Source organism: Athene cunicularia (assembly GCF_003259725.1).
Source record: "Athene cunicularia isolate RWA chromosome Z unlocalized genomic scaffold, athCun1 chrZ_part3, whole genome shotgun sequence".
NCBI classification, from domain to species: domain Eukaryota; kingdom Metazoa; phylum Chordata; class Aves; order Strigiformes; family Strigidae; genus Athene; species Athene cunicularia.
In genome coordinates this window covers 16,008,021-16,025,245 of record NW_020799144.1, presented here as the reverse complement: position 1 = coordinate 16,025,245, position 17,225 = coordinate 16,008,021, and the positions used below count along the sequence as shown (strand labels likewise).

The window sequence follows — 17,225 nt, the reverse complement described above, 5'->3', positions numbered from 1 at the left end:
TGATGATACTACATTCTCTTGGTATTTCTCATTTATTAGTACAATGGAGCTATTAATATTTAAACAGTTTTCAGGCACCTTGATAAGTTTAAGAACTGCCACAACAGTAAGAAAAAATGAAGGCAGTTAACACACCGCAGGTGGTGTTTTGAATGCATCAGGAAACTTGTTACGTAAATTCGGGTTAGAATGCTGAAGTAATGATGCCATTTTAAGTGGAATACATTTTCAGAAATATATTTTAATTACAAAAGTTAATTCACCACATTACATATCGATACTAGAGGTTTTCACTTTGCTGTGACTAAAGCTGTGTTGCTTTACTCCATCACTGATTAAGCAATATAATTAAATTTTGCAAGCTGAAGGTTTTCTAGAGAGGGAAAAGTGAAAAAAGTTTTGGTGGAGATGTGTTGGGAATTATTGAGCTGAGTAAATCCACACTGAACGGGTAACATGCTTCCTACCACGGTCCTGTCAGCTGTTTGACAGGCCAAAACCCAGAGTGTGACAAAGGCAAAGATAAGGGTACACGCAGCCTTATAGTTGCCAGAAAACCTTGATGAATGCAAGTGCAAGTAGAGCTCTTCCCCTAGGACAAGAGGATCATCCACTACCTATTCTTCACAATAGCCAAGGAAAAATGCACATCTGTCAGCGCGATGCCATTTCCAATTGAGGAGCTGGGCTTACTACGATATTGGCTATTGCATCACTTAGACCGATTGAACTGAGCCCAGGTATTGGCTTGGCATGTCAGATACACGGCTCGGGAGATATATAAAACACCTGGGAGCCACAGAACCAAAGCTCAGCAAACACTGAGGTAGGACTGCAGAGAAACGTATTGATTGCCAGCCGGAGCCTGCACAACAGACACAGAAATAGCCTTTAGGGGGCAGGAGAAGACTGTAAATACAGAGGGTCTTATGCCAAGAATGAAATAAAATTTTGTTTCTCTACCTTAATTAAGTAATAGGCCATCTAAATACAGTGCACTCTTCTGCCTCGTGGCTACACGCAGAATGAAAATTTTATTGAAAAAATCTGGACTCGGCATATAGTGCGCAGAAATTAAACTGACACAGTAGGCCGGTGGTAAGGATATCGAAAAGACTCGTTTTAGCAAATGAATTAAAAGAAGGAAGAGTTGATACCCAAGACCATTCTTTGCAGTTGCTTTTAAAAAAAAGCCATGCTAAGTTAATTACATTGATACTGTACATTTCAAGACAAGATACAAGTTCTCTGTCACTGAACAAAAAAATATTGTTCAAAACATTTATCATGTGTCTGCCTAAGGGGCAATGTATCTTTTTTTAGAAACTCAGGCATCCCTCCCACTATTATCCCTAAACAGCAGTTATCGCGATTACAATATAGATTCCTTTCTTAAACTAATTACCAAGCTAATTGTGTTCTTCAAAGACCATCACATTAATTTTCATAAATGCTGAACAAAATTATGTTGAAATACACGACTATATAGAGATTTACTGATCTATTTTTGCATCGTGGTAAAAATAGATCCAAACAAAAGAAAATCCTTAGCTTTGCTTGGTGACTAGGTAATCTTTATCTTCATTAATGAGTTTGGAGAATATAGTTACAATGCATATGGTGTAAAATGCAGAATAAAAACATTACCATATTGGAAAAAAATGTGAAAATCCTGGTTAATTTCATATTCAGCTGATCAAGATAAGTGTGAAAACAGTATTATTTTTATTGTGACCAAAACAGCTTGGCTTAAAAATGTTTTAAAATAAATATTTCAAAATAACATTGTATTTTAAGCAACCATTAAGAAAAACACCACGAACTTCATATGGGCTCGGAACAGTGGATAATTTCCCTAAACCAGTTTAGCATAAATGCACTCACCCCCACGCTGAAGTAGCAGCTTGCCAATTTCTACATGTCCATTTGACAGTGCATCATGCAAAGGAGTCGCCCCGTCCACTTGAGTGAGCAGGTCTACCTCTGGACAACGTTGCAAAATTTCACGGACACACACTGTGCTGCCATGGTTACAGGCTTCATGCAAAGGCGTCCAGCCATCATCGTCTGAATTATAAATCAAGGGAAGTTTTAAAATAGCAGAAGTAGTACTAAAACGTTAATAATGTAATTCATCAGACAGCAAAACACTGTATTTTTTAGTATTCGTCAGGGGACAGCGGCAGCTTCTGAATTCAAAACAAGAAATTCTATTCTAAAAACATCTGAAAAAAACTAAATAGCATTTTTAAAAAATCCATAGAAAACGTGATTTTAGAACACACTTTAGTTACGAATTAACCCTTCCTCAATGTTTGCTATAAAGTCCTAATTTTGTGTTGTATAAAATTATACAGCTTTCATAGCATAAATACAAACTTTATTGCCAAACAGGTATTAATACAGTTCTTTATCTGGCTTAAATTCTTAGTTCTGTAGAGAAAATGAGTAACTTACCTTTAGCATTAATGTCTGTTCCAGGGATAGAGAGAAGCTGAATCAATCTCTCCACTTTGTTACTTATGCAAGCTTTATGCAGGGCTGTCTCTCCTACCATAAAAAATTAATAGATTACACTAGACTAGGCAAGATATCAACTAAAGAAAATAATCAAAGTGCCTGGAACTAGGAGACCTGGCTATACGCCAGAAAATTCAATAATGAGTAAGATTTTCCTTTATCCTGTTTAACCATCTTTTAAGAAAATTCAAAAAAACCCACAGAGCTTCTGTTCCACCAGAGATCCAGCAATGAAATTGTATTGCAAACGGTTTAACACAGGAATTATCTCCCCCCAGTTCAAGGTTTAAAGCTTCAATCACACTATAAAAGCACCAAGTGATCACAGAACACCAAAAATACTGGGTTTTGAAGCAATAAAACTTTAGAGTGCAGTTGCCCTCCCTTAAATTTATTCATGAACCTACGTTAAAATGTATGGTTCTTTTTACACAGCATTTATAGCTTAATTCAAATGAATGTTTCTGGCTAGGCACGAGTGCCTCTACACACTCAACTATAATTCAGAACTTCAAATCCGTTAACAGATGGTTTGCTGTTTCTCAATAGGCTGTCTGACTTGGCTACAGTAGCAATGGAGGGGGGAAAGAGAATGAAGGGGTCAAAATAAATAATAATAATAATAATAATAATAATAATAATAATAATAATAATAATAATAATAATAATAATAATAATAATAATAAAAACAACAACAACAATAAGAATAATAATAGTAGTAGTAAATCCTCTGGAAACAAAAAATCCCAAGCCTTAGTGTCGTGTAAAGCTGAAGTAAGTGTGAAAAATTGAACAGCAAGCAACTGAGAACTGCTGCTTATACGTAAAGACACCATTAGTTTCTGCATGATAGAAACTTCAGACCCATTCTAAACACGGGTTTACTTTCACTAAATGATTAGGTCTGAGCAACAGCCAGAGGAAAATCTTGATGCCAGGTGAAAGATGATGCAACAAACATCTTAGAAATGAAAAATATCTCAGGCTAAATCTCTCAGCCTTTGCGATAAGATTTACATGGTATATTTTGTTATATTAATACCTTCACTATGTAAATCTGTCAGCTCCATACTCATTCTTTCAACAGAAGATACTACTTACAATTTTGGCAGGGGAAGAATAGAAAAAAAGCAATTTTTTTCTCCCCCTAGTCCTTCAGCTCTTTCCTTTGTAGAAGTCAGCATGTAATAATTCACATCAATTTTACTTGCAAAAGCAATAAAGAGAAAGGGAACCAATTTTAAAAATGCATGGTCTGGCTCTGTTACTGAAGCTCTCTTAAATCCCAAAAGACGGTGACGTTTTTTTTGTCCTTCAGTATTTGTGATACAATTCTGGTTTTAATTTTTTGAACAATCCCAGCTTGCTTTTGCAGTTTTTTCTAAGCTTTCTCCGGGGTGTCATGCTAATATAGTTGTGTTTTAAGTGACATAGGTAAATTTCTGATGATGAAGATGACAAAAAGTAGTTCCAGCAAGTAACTCTCTTCAGGTAAAGGCTCGTCTAAAGTACGATTTATTAAATTTGTGCAATAAGTAGGAACTGAATGAATTACTGAAGTGCTGTTTTATTCCTTAGGTACTTGGGTTCCAGTATAGCTAAGACAAAAGCCAAATGCCTTTCATAGTCTGGGCTGAATGCCTGGAAGAAAACAGTCCATATGCTTAACACAGCTATGTAACATAGCATACTCCTCAGTCTTTGTTCACAAAATGTCTAGGACTGAAAGAGATGAAGACTGAATTATACTTTCAAATCAGAAGACGTTGATCCTACCAAGCACAGGTTGAGGTGGATTAGCAAAGTAAGGCAGGCAAGACTGGAATGAGCTCACACAAGCTGTACACTGTATTTAATATCTGGGAGGGGGAGGGGAATGAAGAAGGCAGCTTTATTCCACCATATATACAATTCTTCCTTTTAAATAGGCATTGGGAAAAAGAAACACGGACCATAAGAAAATAATTCTTTGGCATAAGCCCATCATTTTAGTTCAGCATTCATCAGGACAAGATTTTTGAACCTGACACTGTAGATTCTAACCGTATAGAGTTCTTAACATAAATTAGATACATAGAATACCTTTAACACTTCTCCTGCAAAAATGTGTGTCTTCAGGCAAAAGGTGGCAATTCTTTTTGCCACATGCAGCCTCAACTTTTGGTTTTGGTCTAAGCTTCATGAATGAAGAGCGCTTATTAAAGCTTAAGTCACTGAAAAGAGAGCAAAGGTGACACATCTGAAATCACGATTTCGTATTTTAAGATAATGAATATGTACTTAATGCTTTTAAATGTGTATATACAGCATACTTAGATCTATCCATTTCAGAGTTATTTCTGAAATGTCTTAATTACATAATTTCTATGTCATTTAATTATAACTGTATTTAAAACAGTAATAAAATTAAATTACCCACAATTAAACTTTCTTTAAAGGTAATTCTATGAATGGTTCAACTTCTCTAAGTACCCTTTAAATCTAATACTGGGAAAATATAACTGCATCAGCCTGCATATACACTGAGAGGGAGGATGGGGAGAAAGGGGGAACCCCAGCCCAGAGGTGTTACAGGTTTACGATGGAGCCTTCTGTCAGCTGCAGTAATTTGCAGACAACAAAATGGGTCATATAAAGTTCAAGAAATGTGTTGGGTCAGAAGCTGTCCCCCAAAGCAGAATAAAACTGGTGATGTTATAGGTATTACTTACGGTAGATCAGGCAGCACTTTGACTTGGTTCTGCTTATTGCCATTTGGCATCTGTAATACACTTTGAGACTCAGACTCAGGGCACAGCCATTGTCCTGTTTTCTTTTCCATTGCTTTGTCTATCTTTCTTTTCTCATGCATCCCTATCTCTCGCAAAGCAGATGAATAGGAACAGACCTGTTGCAAAAGGAACATTTTCAATGACTTTGTATACAGTAAATTAAAATGCAGTCATTTTCTTCTGTTGCACTTCATGCAAAGCAGTCATCCACCACCCCCAGCTTGCTGTATCTAAGTTTTTAAAAATATGATCCTTAAATGACTGCATATATAGATTGTTTAAAGTTGTCTTCTGCAATATTTTTTTATGTTCTTGTAATTCACTCTTTCTGATGGCCTCAGAGGTGAGTGGATTGTGTCTGAGCCAGAAAGTGGGAGATTCTAAGACCTCTCTCTTGGGTTTTTGGTAGCTGAGAAAATTTTGATCCCTTTAGCTGGACATAAAACTGAAGTAAAGCTAACTGATTCTCAGGCCCTTAATGAAAGTATTTAAAGGCTTCCTGTTCCCAACCCAGAGAGCAATTTGGTAAAGAAATACTCACCCTCCTCCTTCATCTCTTCTAAGATGATGTGTTGCATTAAGCCTTTGCACCTTGCGAAGGCAATAAGCTAGTTATCTCTTAGGTGCTCTCTCATTATCAGAGGGGGTTTGGATGTTGTAGGTATTTTGGCTTCTTTTGAGTAATACAGACCTTCTAACCCACCTATACTGCTCATTTTAAAAAGTCATATAAGTTTCTGCAGTTTGGCAGAAGCATAGGCAAAAGCCCAGTGAGGGGACTCATTCAGTGGTTACACAATGATTGTATCTGAAGAAAGATATTAAAGAAGGCTGTGAGTATCTAGAGGATACCAATGTAGATTCTGCAGGCAACATGCAATGGGTGAGGGAAACCTTACTTGCAACCTCCACTGTGCATTTACCACCAGAGAGTGGGAGACCACTATTTGAACCCATAGAGCAGCCTAGCCGATAAGATGCTGCATGAAAAGAGCAGGCAAAATTGGATGATAGTTAATATTTATTGTACGGAACGAGAAACAAGGCACAGTAATGTTAAGGAAAGCCACAAAAAGCACATGAGCTTGTTTCAAGCACCACAAAAATTTACATTTAAGTAGTTGCAGAGAGTGATCAGTAGTCATGGCAATACTAAAAATAGCAATTGCTGCTGCATGTGTGTTGGCAACATACATTAAATATTAGATATATAGTTGGTTTACTTTTAAAATTCTGACAGTCTTTTGTTCGAGCTCTGTTTAAACACGACGTATTAATAAACAATGATCTCTGTTCACAACAAACTCCTGTAAAATTCAGGAAAACTTATGTATGGAAAATGTATAAAGGTGTAAATTTGTTTTCCTTCAACTCTACCTGTAGAATTTTAGGACATACAGAAACAGTTATGGATTCTATATTCTATATTCTGTTTAGTCGTTGGTGTTAAGATTACTGAAATGAAGCTCTAAGCTAGGGCATGTCATTACTGTGAGATCTCCCTGATTTGCCTGCATCCTGCCAGCAGCCGTGGTTTTGAGAATTTCTTTCACAGCTTTCATCATGTATTTCCTCACCAACTATCACAAATTGCGATCTGAAGGCAGGAAAAGGTTTGCAAGTAGGGGAAAGTTTTTAAGAGGAGAAATTCACAGGAATAGACTGTGGTCCAAAATCATAAAATCTTGTATATAACAAATGCTTGGGCCCAGTAGAATAATAGACTGTCACCTTTTCAAAAATCTTACCATTGGTCTGAGCCCAGATCTTGGGCAAAGAGAAATTTAAATGCAGTAGAGTCTATCTACAGGTGGAAGACAACGGATGCAACAAGCATGAGCTCAGACCACAAAAAGAAAGATCTTTTCCAAGACTTTCATTAATGCAATTACTTGTAAAATACTTAGTTGTGATAGGAGTTACTTACTATCTTCTGAAGAGAAAGAGGTTCTGTAGAAATAGTTATATTTCTCCGAAAACACATTTTTTTAAAAACTGCTTCTGCGACAAACATTTGAAGCCAGGGGGATGGGATGGTACAAATGAACATTTTTAATTCATCTATAGGAAAACCTGGATAAAAGCAATTAGGGGGGAAAGAACTTTAAAATAAGAATATACAAACCCGTACATCTAGAATTACCTAGAAGAGAGCTCTTCCGGACTTCTTTTTCTTCTGCTGTTGCAGATTCAGAAGCTATTCTCCATGAGAATTACTAAAACCACTCACATTAGAAAAGATTTTATCCACCATCTGATAATAAGACCTCCTTCTAGGAAAATGGTCAAAAGACTTAAAAATGCAAAGCACCACATTTTATGTGAAACTTTTTAAAAAAACGCTCTAAATACAGTCTTAGGAAAGATACACCTTGATTTTCAGAATTAAATTATTTGGCAAGTCATGCAAGTGATCACCTTTAAAATCTGTAATTGACAAAACACAAGCACAATTCAGATAAAATATGTGAAGAAATCTGCAAGTAACGCAGGGTGACTTCAAATCACAGAATCATCTAGGTTGGAAAAGACCTTGAAGATCATCCAGTCCAACCACTAAATTCTACATTAAGTGACTGTAAACAAATTTCAGCCCCATTCAGATGTACAGAACAGTTCATACTGTTGAAAAAAAAAACCCCAGCAGACAGTGGCAGAACAACATAGATCTATATCTATCTCAATATATATCAGGGATATGTCTTTTTTTTTTTTTTTTTTTTTTGTAAAAGGAGACAGGATGACTGATTCTTCCTAGAGTGATTATTTGTATTTTGATTCTAGTAAAATAATTTTGTCAAAATAGCAACTGAAACAGGTGGAAAGCAAGGTCTGCCATGAGGAAAGAAGTCTTTACTGTGTTGAGGGAATATTCTATTCTGCTAAGAAGTGCTTAAACGTTAACTGATCTGTAGAATCAAGCAAAGCATAACCACAGTTTTAAGAGTACAGATGTTTTCTGCTCTAAGAGAGACAGAATTTAGAAGAACTCTGCAACAGTTTTTTGGGCCTTAAGTGCTGTGGAATGAACCAAGCAGCAGTGATCACCAATAGGTCAAAGAATCTTTACTCTTTATAACCAGACTGTGAATGCTGTTCTCCTGAATGCTCTCAATGAAGGAGAGCACAGAATGTCTAATTTTCCATTTGTGTACAGGAAAGTAAGTCTTATAGAAATACATATCCAAGATTCTCTCTATTATATGAAAGATAGAAACTCTTTTGGAGAGGTGGCAATAGTAGTAGAAGCTAAAAGCTCCATTGATTTAAATACTACAAAGTTCCAAATGAATTGGCCTTCAAAGATCTAAGGCAGGTTATAAAGTCCTGAAAATTTGCTTTCTGTTAAGACTGGAGTGGAACTATTTGTTCAGAGACTAAGATTTTATTGTACTTTTTTTCAGGATAGTTCTTTACAAGTGTCCAGCTAGAAGAGGGAAGATACACTTTAAATGAAGCCTATTATCTCTAGAGAAAACGGTGCCTGAAACCACGATACCCATACAGGTGTAACACCTGAGTTACAGTTTTCCCACTCTTTCCTAATAGGGGAAAAAAAGAAAAAAAGAAGAGCAGTTCTGGTGAGAATTCAGTTTGACAATGAAATTTAAAACATTCAGTAGTTTTCTTGAGATTATTTTTTTGGCATTTTCAGCTCCTCATCCTCTAGTTGCTAAAAGGACCAATACCTCAAGTGACATTCCACGCTAAATGGTAAGTTGTAACATTTCTTTTATCTAGTATTGTTAATAAACAGGAACAATAGTGGTTTATGGGACAAACTGAAATTTCCCCCCACCCCCCAAATAAAGTCCATTAAGTCTAAGGATTTGGAATGAGACACTGAAATATTTCATTTGAAATCTGTATGGGTCAAAGAGTTCAGCGTAGCTTTTGGATTAATGGCTGAAGTGTTTTTAGCAAACATGATCAAGTTTGTGGAGTGATAGATTTCACCTGAGAACTGGCCTGAGCTAAGGTGTTGCCTCTCTGAAGTTATGGTTACTATGACATGCCTAAAGCTCGGCCTAAACTGACAGGAGATCTTCCAAGATTTTTTTTTCTTCTTCAAACTGCTTGTCTTGCTTGTGCACCAACACTTCTTCAGATTTATTTAGAGTGTTTTTAATAAGAAAGCCTGTTCTATTTGGTCTTTGCTTGGGGTGGACAGACAGACAGACTCATACACCCAACAGAAGTTTACTGCACGCATACACAAGACACTGTAAGACTGCATGGCTGACACAGAAGGTACAATGCAACTTGAAAGTAAACTGATGGTTTTCAGTTAGGAATTTAGTGTACCTGCTTACAAGACTCCGAGAGGCCTTTCAAACACTCACCATCACACGAAAGGGCAAGGTGCTGTGACAAATCTTCAGCTATTTGATGAAACTCGTTTCTGTCCATAAGCAAACTTGAGACGATCCAATATTCCACTACAGTTCCAAGAATTCCGTCTAATAGATGAGTTAATTCACATCTGAAGGCCTAAATGAAAATAAGAGTATCTGTAGGTCTGTACTGTATAACAAATTAACACTGATAATGTACCAGTAATAACACTAGAGAACTTCTTCAGATAAAAGAAGCTGTTGCCACATCACTTCTTCACCGGCTCTACTTTTTCTGCTTAAAAGCTAACTGTTGCAGCCGGGTCAACAAAATTAATATGCCATTAATGTCACCATCAATTAAGATACGGCATTGGAGAAACACAAGGTTTTTGAAAACATCCTGTCTAAAACAACATGCAAGATGGGACCAAAGCTTGCAAGTACGAAGCATGATTTCTTTTTAAATTAGGTTTTGTTTAACTGTAAGATTTCAAGTATTGCATTTATGCTAGTTAACCTTGTGTTTAATTTGACAATTATAGGGATCTTATTCTCCCTGCTCTATTAGGATTCTCTTTTCCTAAAGATTTCATCATTACTTTAAAACTCCTTTTGCGACTAATCGCGTGTCTGTGCCGAAAGGGTCAGCACATTGGCAGCCAATTTCTGGGATCAGGAAACTTTCTTCTGCTCCCCAAAATTCCAAAGAGACTAGCAGTTGCAAATTTAGGAGCATACTTATAGGTATTACTCTAACTTTTTTCTCCCTAAACATGCACAAAATGGTCATGTGTAGATAAAAAAAGCCAAGCATATATTCTTCAGGAGGCATCAAATATTCTATGCAACAATCCTGAAATAAATTAATCCTCTGACCACATGTACAACCATGGTAAGTTCAGTGTTTGTATGACAGTTTGCAAAGCGCAAACTGGAAGACTGTGCACCACAGTAGGAACAGATGAAATTCATGTGCCCAAAGACACCTACCTAAGGCTCTACCCGAGTATCACTATTGTTACGCTAGAGCACCAGGTGATATACCGCGTACTAGTGAAAGGGAATGAGTAATTCAAACTGGACATTTTTGGATAAAAGGGAAATTGAGCGGAATATGTACATTCACCCAGCAGAATAGTGGGTGAATGATTTAATTCCATCAATAGTTTGTTATAGCAAATAATTTACACAAACGCTGCAAATAAGCACGATTTTAACAGAGGTAAGTGACAGGACCATGTACGCATAGATGTAATCTGAGGTAGATACAGATGCAAAACACAAATATTTACAGTCTTTTTCTTGTTTCTAAATCACATGCTTATATTACGTCATCTACATTTTTTCAAGGAAAGCGATGGGGAGCAAAAACTGACCTTGAGGCAGCAGACTGAAATAACAACTGTTAATCCTGCCAGTATTAATGTTTTGCAGTCAGATACAAAGCTGCATATTAAACGTGGCTGAAACACTGGATGCAACTCCATTTTCTCAGCTACCTCTGCATGCTGACAAAGATAAACCAGACACTGCCAACTGCTATAGGCTTGGCTGATGTTTTGGTAAAACAACAGTAGAACAAACCAAGAACTTCTCCTTCATATTTTGAAATAAGTGACTCAGTGCTACAAATGAGGGGGAAACGCTCTAATTTGCTGAAAGTATCTGTTCTAAAAACATTTAAGTATTAACATCTGTGTTGGGTTTGGGTGTGTGATGGGATTTTTTGGTAGCGGGAGAGGGGGCTACAGTGGTGGCCCCTGAAAGAAGCTTCTCAAAGCTCCCCTGGCTCCAAGTTGGAGCCACCTCTGGCCAAGGCTGAGCCAATTAGCGACAGCAGCTGCGCCTCTGTGATAACGTATTTAAGAAGGGGAACCAGGGAGGGGGAGTTGGGAATTGTAGGGAGGAGTTGCAAGGAGGACAGCTCTGCAAACACAGAAGTTAATGGAAGAAAGGAGGAGGAGGGGGTGATGTGCTGGAGCAGAGACTCCCCTCAGGGACCCGTGGAGGTCACTGGTGGGCAGATGCTGACCTGCAGCCTGCGGAGGAGCCCACGCTGGAGCCGGGGATGTGCCCGGAGAAGGCCGGACTCTGCAGGGAGAAGACCCCAGTGTTGCAGCTCAGCGCTGAGAGGACTATGATGTGTGGGACTTGTGCTGTGGGAGGGAGCCCACGCTGGAGCAGGGAGGAGGGTGAGGAGTCCTCCCCTGAGGAGGAAGGAGCCGCAGAGACAGCGGGCGAGGAGCTGACCACAACCCCCATCCCCATCCCCCTGCGCCGCTGGGGCAGAGCAGGGAGAGAAATCGGGAGCAAAGTGAGCCCGGGAAGAGGGAGGGGTGGGGGGAAGGTGTTTTTTTTAAGATGTGGTGAGGCTTATCACTGCCCTACTTGGTTTGTTAAGTGGTGGTGGTATTTGAATTACAGAACCCCAGAATCATTTCGGTTGGAAAAGCTCTTGCAGCTCCTCCAGTCCAAACATGAACCTCACCCTGACCGTTCCCAACTCCACCAGATCCCTCAGCACTGGGTCAGTGCAACCCTTAAGTTTAACTGATGTTCTTTTCCTTCCCCTAACAAGTCTGGTTTTTGCCTGTAACCATAACGGGTGAGTCACCCCTCCCTGTCCTTATCTGAATTCCTGAGCCTTTTGTGTTATTTTCTCCTTCCTATTCCTGAGGGGAAAGAGCGAGCAAGCCGCAGCTTGATGCTCAGTTGCCCTCTGTGCTCCAACCACTACAACATCTTAATAATATTTTCATTTTCAACCACAAAACAAGCATAATAACGAAAACACATGCAATCTTAAAAAGGAAAAAGAAGCAAGCACTTCCATTAAACAGGGGAAATGTCACCATGTGTGACAGCACCAGGGCTGTCTTGTTCCCACTCTGCCCCCCTCAGCGAGTGGGCTGGGGGTGGGCAAGAACTTGGGAGGGGACACAGGCAGGACAGCTGACCCCAAGTGACCCAAGGGATATTCTGTGCCATGTCAATGCTGTGCTCAGCAACAAAAGCTGGGGAAAGGAGGAGGAAGGGGGACATTGGGGGTTTGGCGTTTGCCTTGCCAAGGAACCGCTATGCGTGACGGAGCCCGGCTTCCCAGGAAGGGGCTGGACATCTGCCTGCTGATGGGAAGTGCTGGATGAATTCCTTGTTTTGCTTTGCTTCACTTACTAAACTGTCATTACCTCGACCCATGAGTTTTCACATTTTTGCCCTTTCAGTTCTCTCCCTCATCCTGCTGAGGGGTGGGTGAGCGAGCGGCTGGGTGGGGACTTACGTGCCAGCTCAGGTCAACCCATGACACCACGCACAGCAAATTAAGCAAGATCTGGTTAAACCTTTTTTCAAAACTCTGTTCCTTGTTCTTATTGTTGAGAATCAAAGCTATCTCACCGAGAAGAGCGCTGAAGTGGGAAGAGGCTGTTGACTGTGTTAGCATACAAAGGTCACATCAGTACAACTGATGTCTGCCAGCTTAGCAAATGCAATTCCTACATTGCTGTTCCATTTAAAGCTTTGCCAAGTCAAGTACAGTGCTACAGTGACAGAAGTTTCACAGTGCGCTTTAGTACACATAAAAGTTCTTATAGGAAAGCTTTTAAGTCATTGGAAAATTCATTTTAACTTTTTCACTTTGAATTACAGAGTTATTTTAGAGTTGTTCTTTAGAGTTCTTTTTCATGTGGTGTGTTTTTAGGGTTATGCAGTACTCCAACAGTGCCTAAAACATACTTCCAAGAAAGCTAATGGAAGTGACAGATAGACCAGAAAGACATTCAGTTCTACAAACTGACACCACACAAATTCGTACCAGATAATGAAACCTGAAACACGGAAGAAAACAAATTAGAAATGTGCAAGATGATGCAACTAAAAATGCATTTAAGTGCAGCTAAATGCAGCTAAGAATGCCTTTTTCACTCCTTTGTCAGGCTATGTTAGACAGCTTTTTTTTTAAAAAAACCCACCAGTAGTAACAGGGATGAAAAGCATTTCTGATACCATTTGTGACACCGTGAAAAGCCATGCAACTGCTCAACGCTACTCAAACTGTTACAAGAAATACACATGTTCCTTTGTAAATTCTAAAAATTAATTAACAGCTTTGATTCAAGGAAACTTGACCAGAAGTTTCTGCATCAAACCTATTTAAATAATAAATAATAAATGTTATTTATATTAAAATTATATTCAGTACTGAAGATTTTAAGTGAATGAAAAACTCCAGTATTCTTTGGCAGTGCATTTTTAACTACAAGGATAGTGTATCAGTTTTATTCCACCAAGCTGTCCCAGCAGATTGACACAACGATGAGTGAGGGCATCCAATTTCCTGTCACTAATTTTATTCTGGTACTTTTAAGATAAATTCTATCTTAACACAAGAAAGCAAATGCACTCATATATGTAACTTGAGTCCTTATAGCACTTCTTTCTTTCTTTTTCTTTCAATAGGCCTGAAAAGTGAAATGCATTCAGAGTATGTAAACCAAGGAAACCACTAACTCACAATTCCAGCATGGATTTTCTCACCTAGAATAGTGCAACTATTTCTGGATTGCTCTTTTTACACAAAGACACAAGAGACACATATAAAACCCCTGTAATTTTGTCACAAATCAGCACTATAAGAGAGGAAACAGACATTTTTTCTCCACTCTAGTGCTGATTTGTTGCCATCTCTTTGAATCACCAAAAAATATAATCTGATTCTAAAAAGTGAAAAAACAAAGACTAATTGCTAACATTTACCACTTAGAAAAGAATGTGTTAGATATGCCAAAAAAAAAAAAAAAAAAAAAAAATTAATTTCACCTGTTTTTATTTACAGATAATTGTACTAGAGAATTGCCCAGAACTTTAGTATATCACAATTGGCATGTTTGTTTCTTCCCACAATCTAATATGCTTGTGTAAGCCCAGAAACATGGTCACCCCTTTACACTGTGGTATAAAACATTTAATTTCTGTAAGATACTAAGAATATCCAATCATTCTTCTTTTTTTTTTTTTTAATTTTTTAAATTTTTTTAATTTCCTGAATGGTCTTATGCGTTTCTTGCCAATGTGTTGCCTCTTAAGCAAACAGCTTTTAAAAACCAAAACAGGTAAGAATGACTCACACCCTTAAATTGAAGACAGGAAGGAAAATTTTGCACCCAATATGCTACATTTAATGACATGGAAATACTGTGGTTTTATCTATGCATCTCTAAAATAGTAAAAAAATAGGAGAAAAGAAAAGACAGTTCTGCCCACAGAGCTGGGGAGGATCTATCTGATCCTTTGGCTTTCTGAATGACCTTTTCAGCTGTGTCATGGAATTCGAAATGGAGTCCCTGAATAGATGGAAGAATCAGTGTATCAAGTTTTAGTATAACAAAACTAAAGAGTGCAGAAAGACATGATGACAAGCTTTGAATGTAAAACTATGGTATTTTGTTTTAGAGTTTATTTTTGGTAAAAAATGCAAATGTAAAGAAAATGTAATATATAAATATGAGGTTAAAGAATAAGGTTGTAAGAAGGAACATACAAGACTACAGATATTATGAGTGAACAATCTGCTTTTTAAGGCTAGAATTCATATCTGCAGGGATATTGTACATTACAATGCATAAGATCAAAGTGGGAAAGCAAGAGGCATCTGGGTTTTGTGCTGAAAGTACAATTCTTACATACATTTATATAAAGAAAACAGAATCTAAACAAGAGGTAGGCTTCTATGCTTTATGTTTTTTTTTCTCTCTTTTAAGTTTATTTTTCATATATGTACTACACTGTCTGACAGAAGTGATTATTCTGCTTATGCAAAGAATGGTTTATGAAAAAGGTATGGCTTACAGTGGTGGAACTTGTCAAAAGAAGGCATAGTAGAAAAAAGAAAATGGTGCCTACCCTTAACTGCAGATCCAACACCAGGAAACATATGAAAGCAGTCTCATTTTCCAAAGAAACAGAATGGCCACTGACACCAACTGAATGCAAGCCTGCTTGGTGCTCAGTACTTTTGAAAAGGTAGGTTGTTTAAATATAAATATGGGTATAGAAGCCTAATTTTAGGCACTTTTTTAATATCTTGACCAAGGATAAAAGGCAGCACTGTTTCAGAATGCCTTGCTTTGATAGCCCTCAAAAAAGGTAGGAGGTCTGGCTAGGTAAGATGAGTGAAGCTCTCATTATGTTTAATCTTTCTGCTTTCTTAACATAATGAAGAACTACCAGGTATTATATTGAAAGTGCTTTCTTCTCTGGAATACTTGATTTTCTATTGTTGTTCTGTTATTGTATTGAAAAAGTGAATGAAGTACCTATTTATTCTGTGCTTTCACAATAATTTAAAAGAGAACGCAGAGACAGCAGTAAGTTTGTATTTTATGTGAGAATCTAGAAGTCAAAGATGTTTTACAAGGCCTCTAGCTTCTGAAAAGAAAGAGGTGGTATAGAGGACACTCAGTATCTTTCAGGTCAATGTCCTGCTGGTCAGCAGGTCACAGAACAGCAATTAAGTTGCCTTCAATTCCATTTTTATGAAAAGACCTAGGGAAGATACCAAATGAAACTAAAGGACTTGGGAAGAAAACTGGGGCATTTATTAAAATAAAATAATGCATATCTGCAGAAAACAGAAAAAAACTATTAGTTTTGTTAGCTTTCTCCTTCCAACATTTCCTGAATACAATCACTGTGAAATCAGATAATCACCTCTTTCGTTACACCTTATTGTTTGACAGGATGTGTTAAGCTGGTGTCCCTAATGACTACAGTAATACCTGCTGGTAAGGGCATGTGAACATCTGAATGTAGCCAACAAGCTACTCATGACTCGTTTCTTCTCTGCAGATCAATATGAGAATCTTATGGATCAATTCATTTCCTTTAGTGGAGCAAAAACCAGCATGCTTCACAACAAAAGGCAGCTATAACAAGCAGCTGTGATACTTACATATAATTCCTCACAAAGGAATGAACAAAGGCGTGCCTTTAAAAAATATGTCGGTCTTCATTATTTTAAAGTATAAAATTCATACTCACATCATTTTCTCTGTCCAATTCTCTATGGGATAGTATGACCCAATCTGCTAGAATATTTATGTGTTTGGTAAAAAGCACTGAGCTTTTGCTTTCACGCCAAAAGGTCTTCAGAAGAACTGTCTGTGGCATGACTTGCTGATGCTGTGAATTGGTCCCTTCAACCAAACTGTAAAAAAAAGAAAAGCGAAAAAACCTAAATCTTTATGCCACTTTGATTACTATAGTTACCAGACAGAAACCTTGTCTTCTGTCAAAACACACACAGGTTTGGCAATTTTTAAGTATGGAAAGATCAGACACAATTTCTGATGAATAATAAGTAAAATAATGATGACTATTACAGTCAGACTGAAGGAATTCTAATATTGTGTTAATATTACATAAAGTAAAGGCTGCCTTTATGTATTGGGTTTGCTTGGCAAGGGTTTGGTAGCGGGGGGGCTGCAGGGTGCCTTCTGTGAGAAGGTGCTGGAAGCTTCCCCATGTCCCGCAGGGCCAACGCCAGCCGGCGCCCAGACGGACCCGCCGCGGGCCAAGGCCCTGCCCGTCAGCCGCGGTG

General features: G+C 38.0%; 1 protein-coding gene across 1 annotated transcript in view; it reads right to left on the bottom strand.

Moving 5' to 3' along the window:
- SLF1 (SMC5-SMC6 complex localization factor 1) overlaps positions 1 to 17,225 on the bottom strand; it is a 37,313-nt gene that overhangs the window by 2,265 nt on the left and 17,823 nt on the right. Inside the window, exons 11-17 of the mRNA XM_026866729.1 lie at positions 16,667 to 16,832; positions 9,635 to 9,782; positions 7,219 to 7,364; positions 5,232 to 5,407; positions 4,603 to 4,733; positions 2,458 to 2,550; positions 1,885 to 2,067 (exon numbers count right to left, since the gene is read on the bottom strand). Of these exons, the coding sequence (XP_026722530.1) occupies positions 1,885 to 2,067; positions 2,458 to 2,550; positions 4,603 to 4,733; positions 5,232 to 5,407; positions 7,219 to 7,364; positions 9,635 to 9,782; positions 16,667 to 16,832 (1,043 nt within the window). The remainder of the gene's footprint in view (positions 1 to 1,884; positions 2,068 to 2,457; positions 2,551 to 4,602; positions 4,734 to 5,231; positions 5,408 to 7,218; positions 7,365 to 9,634; positions 9,783 to 16,666; positions 16,833 to 17,225) is intronic.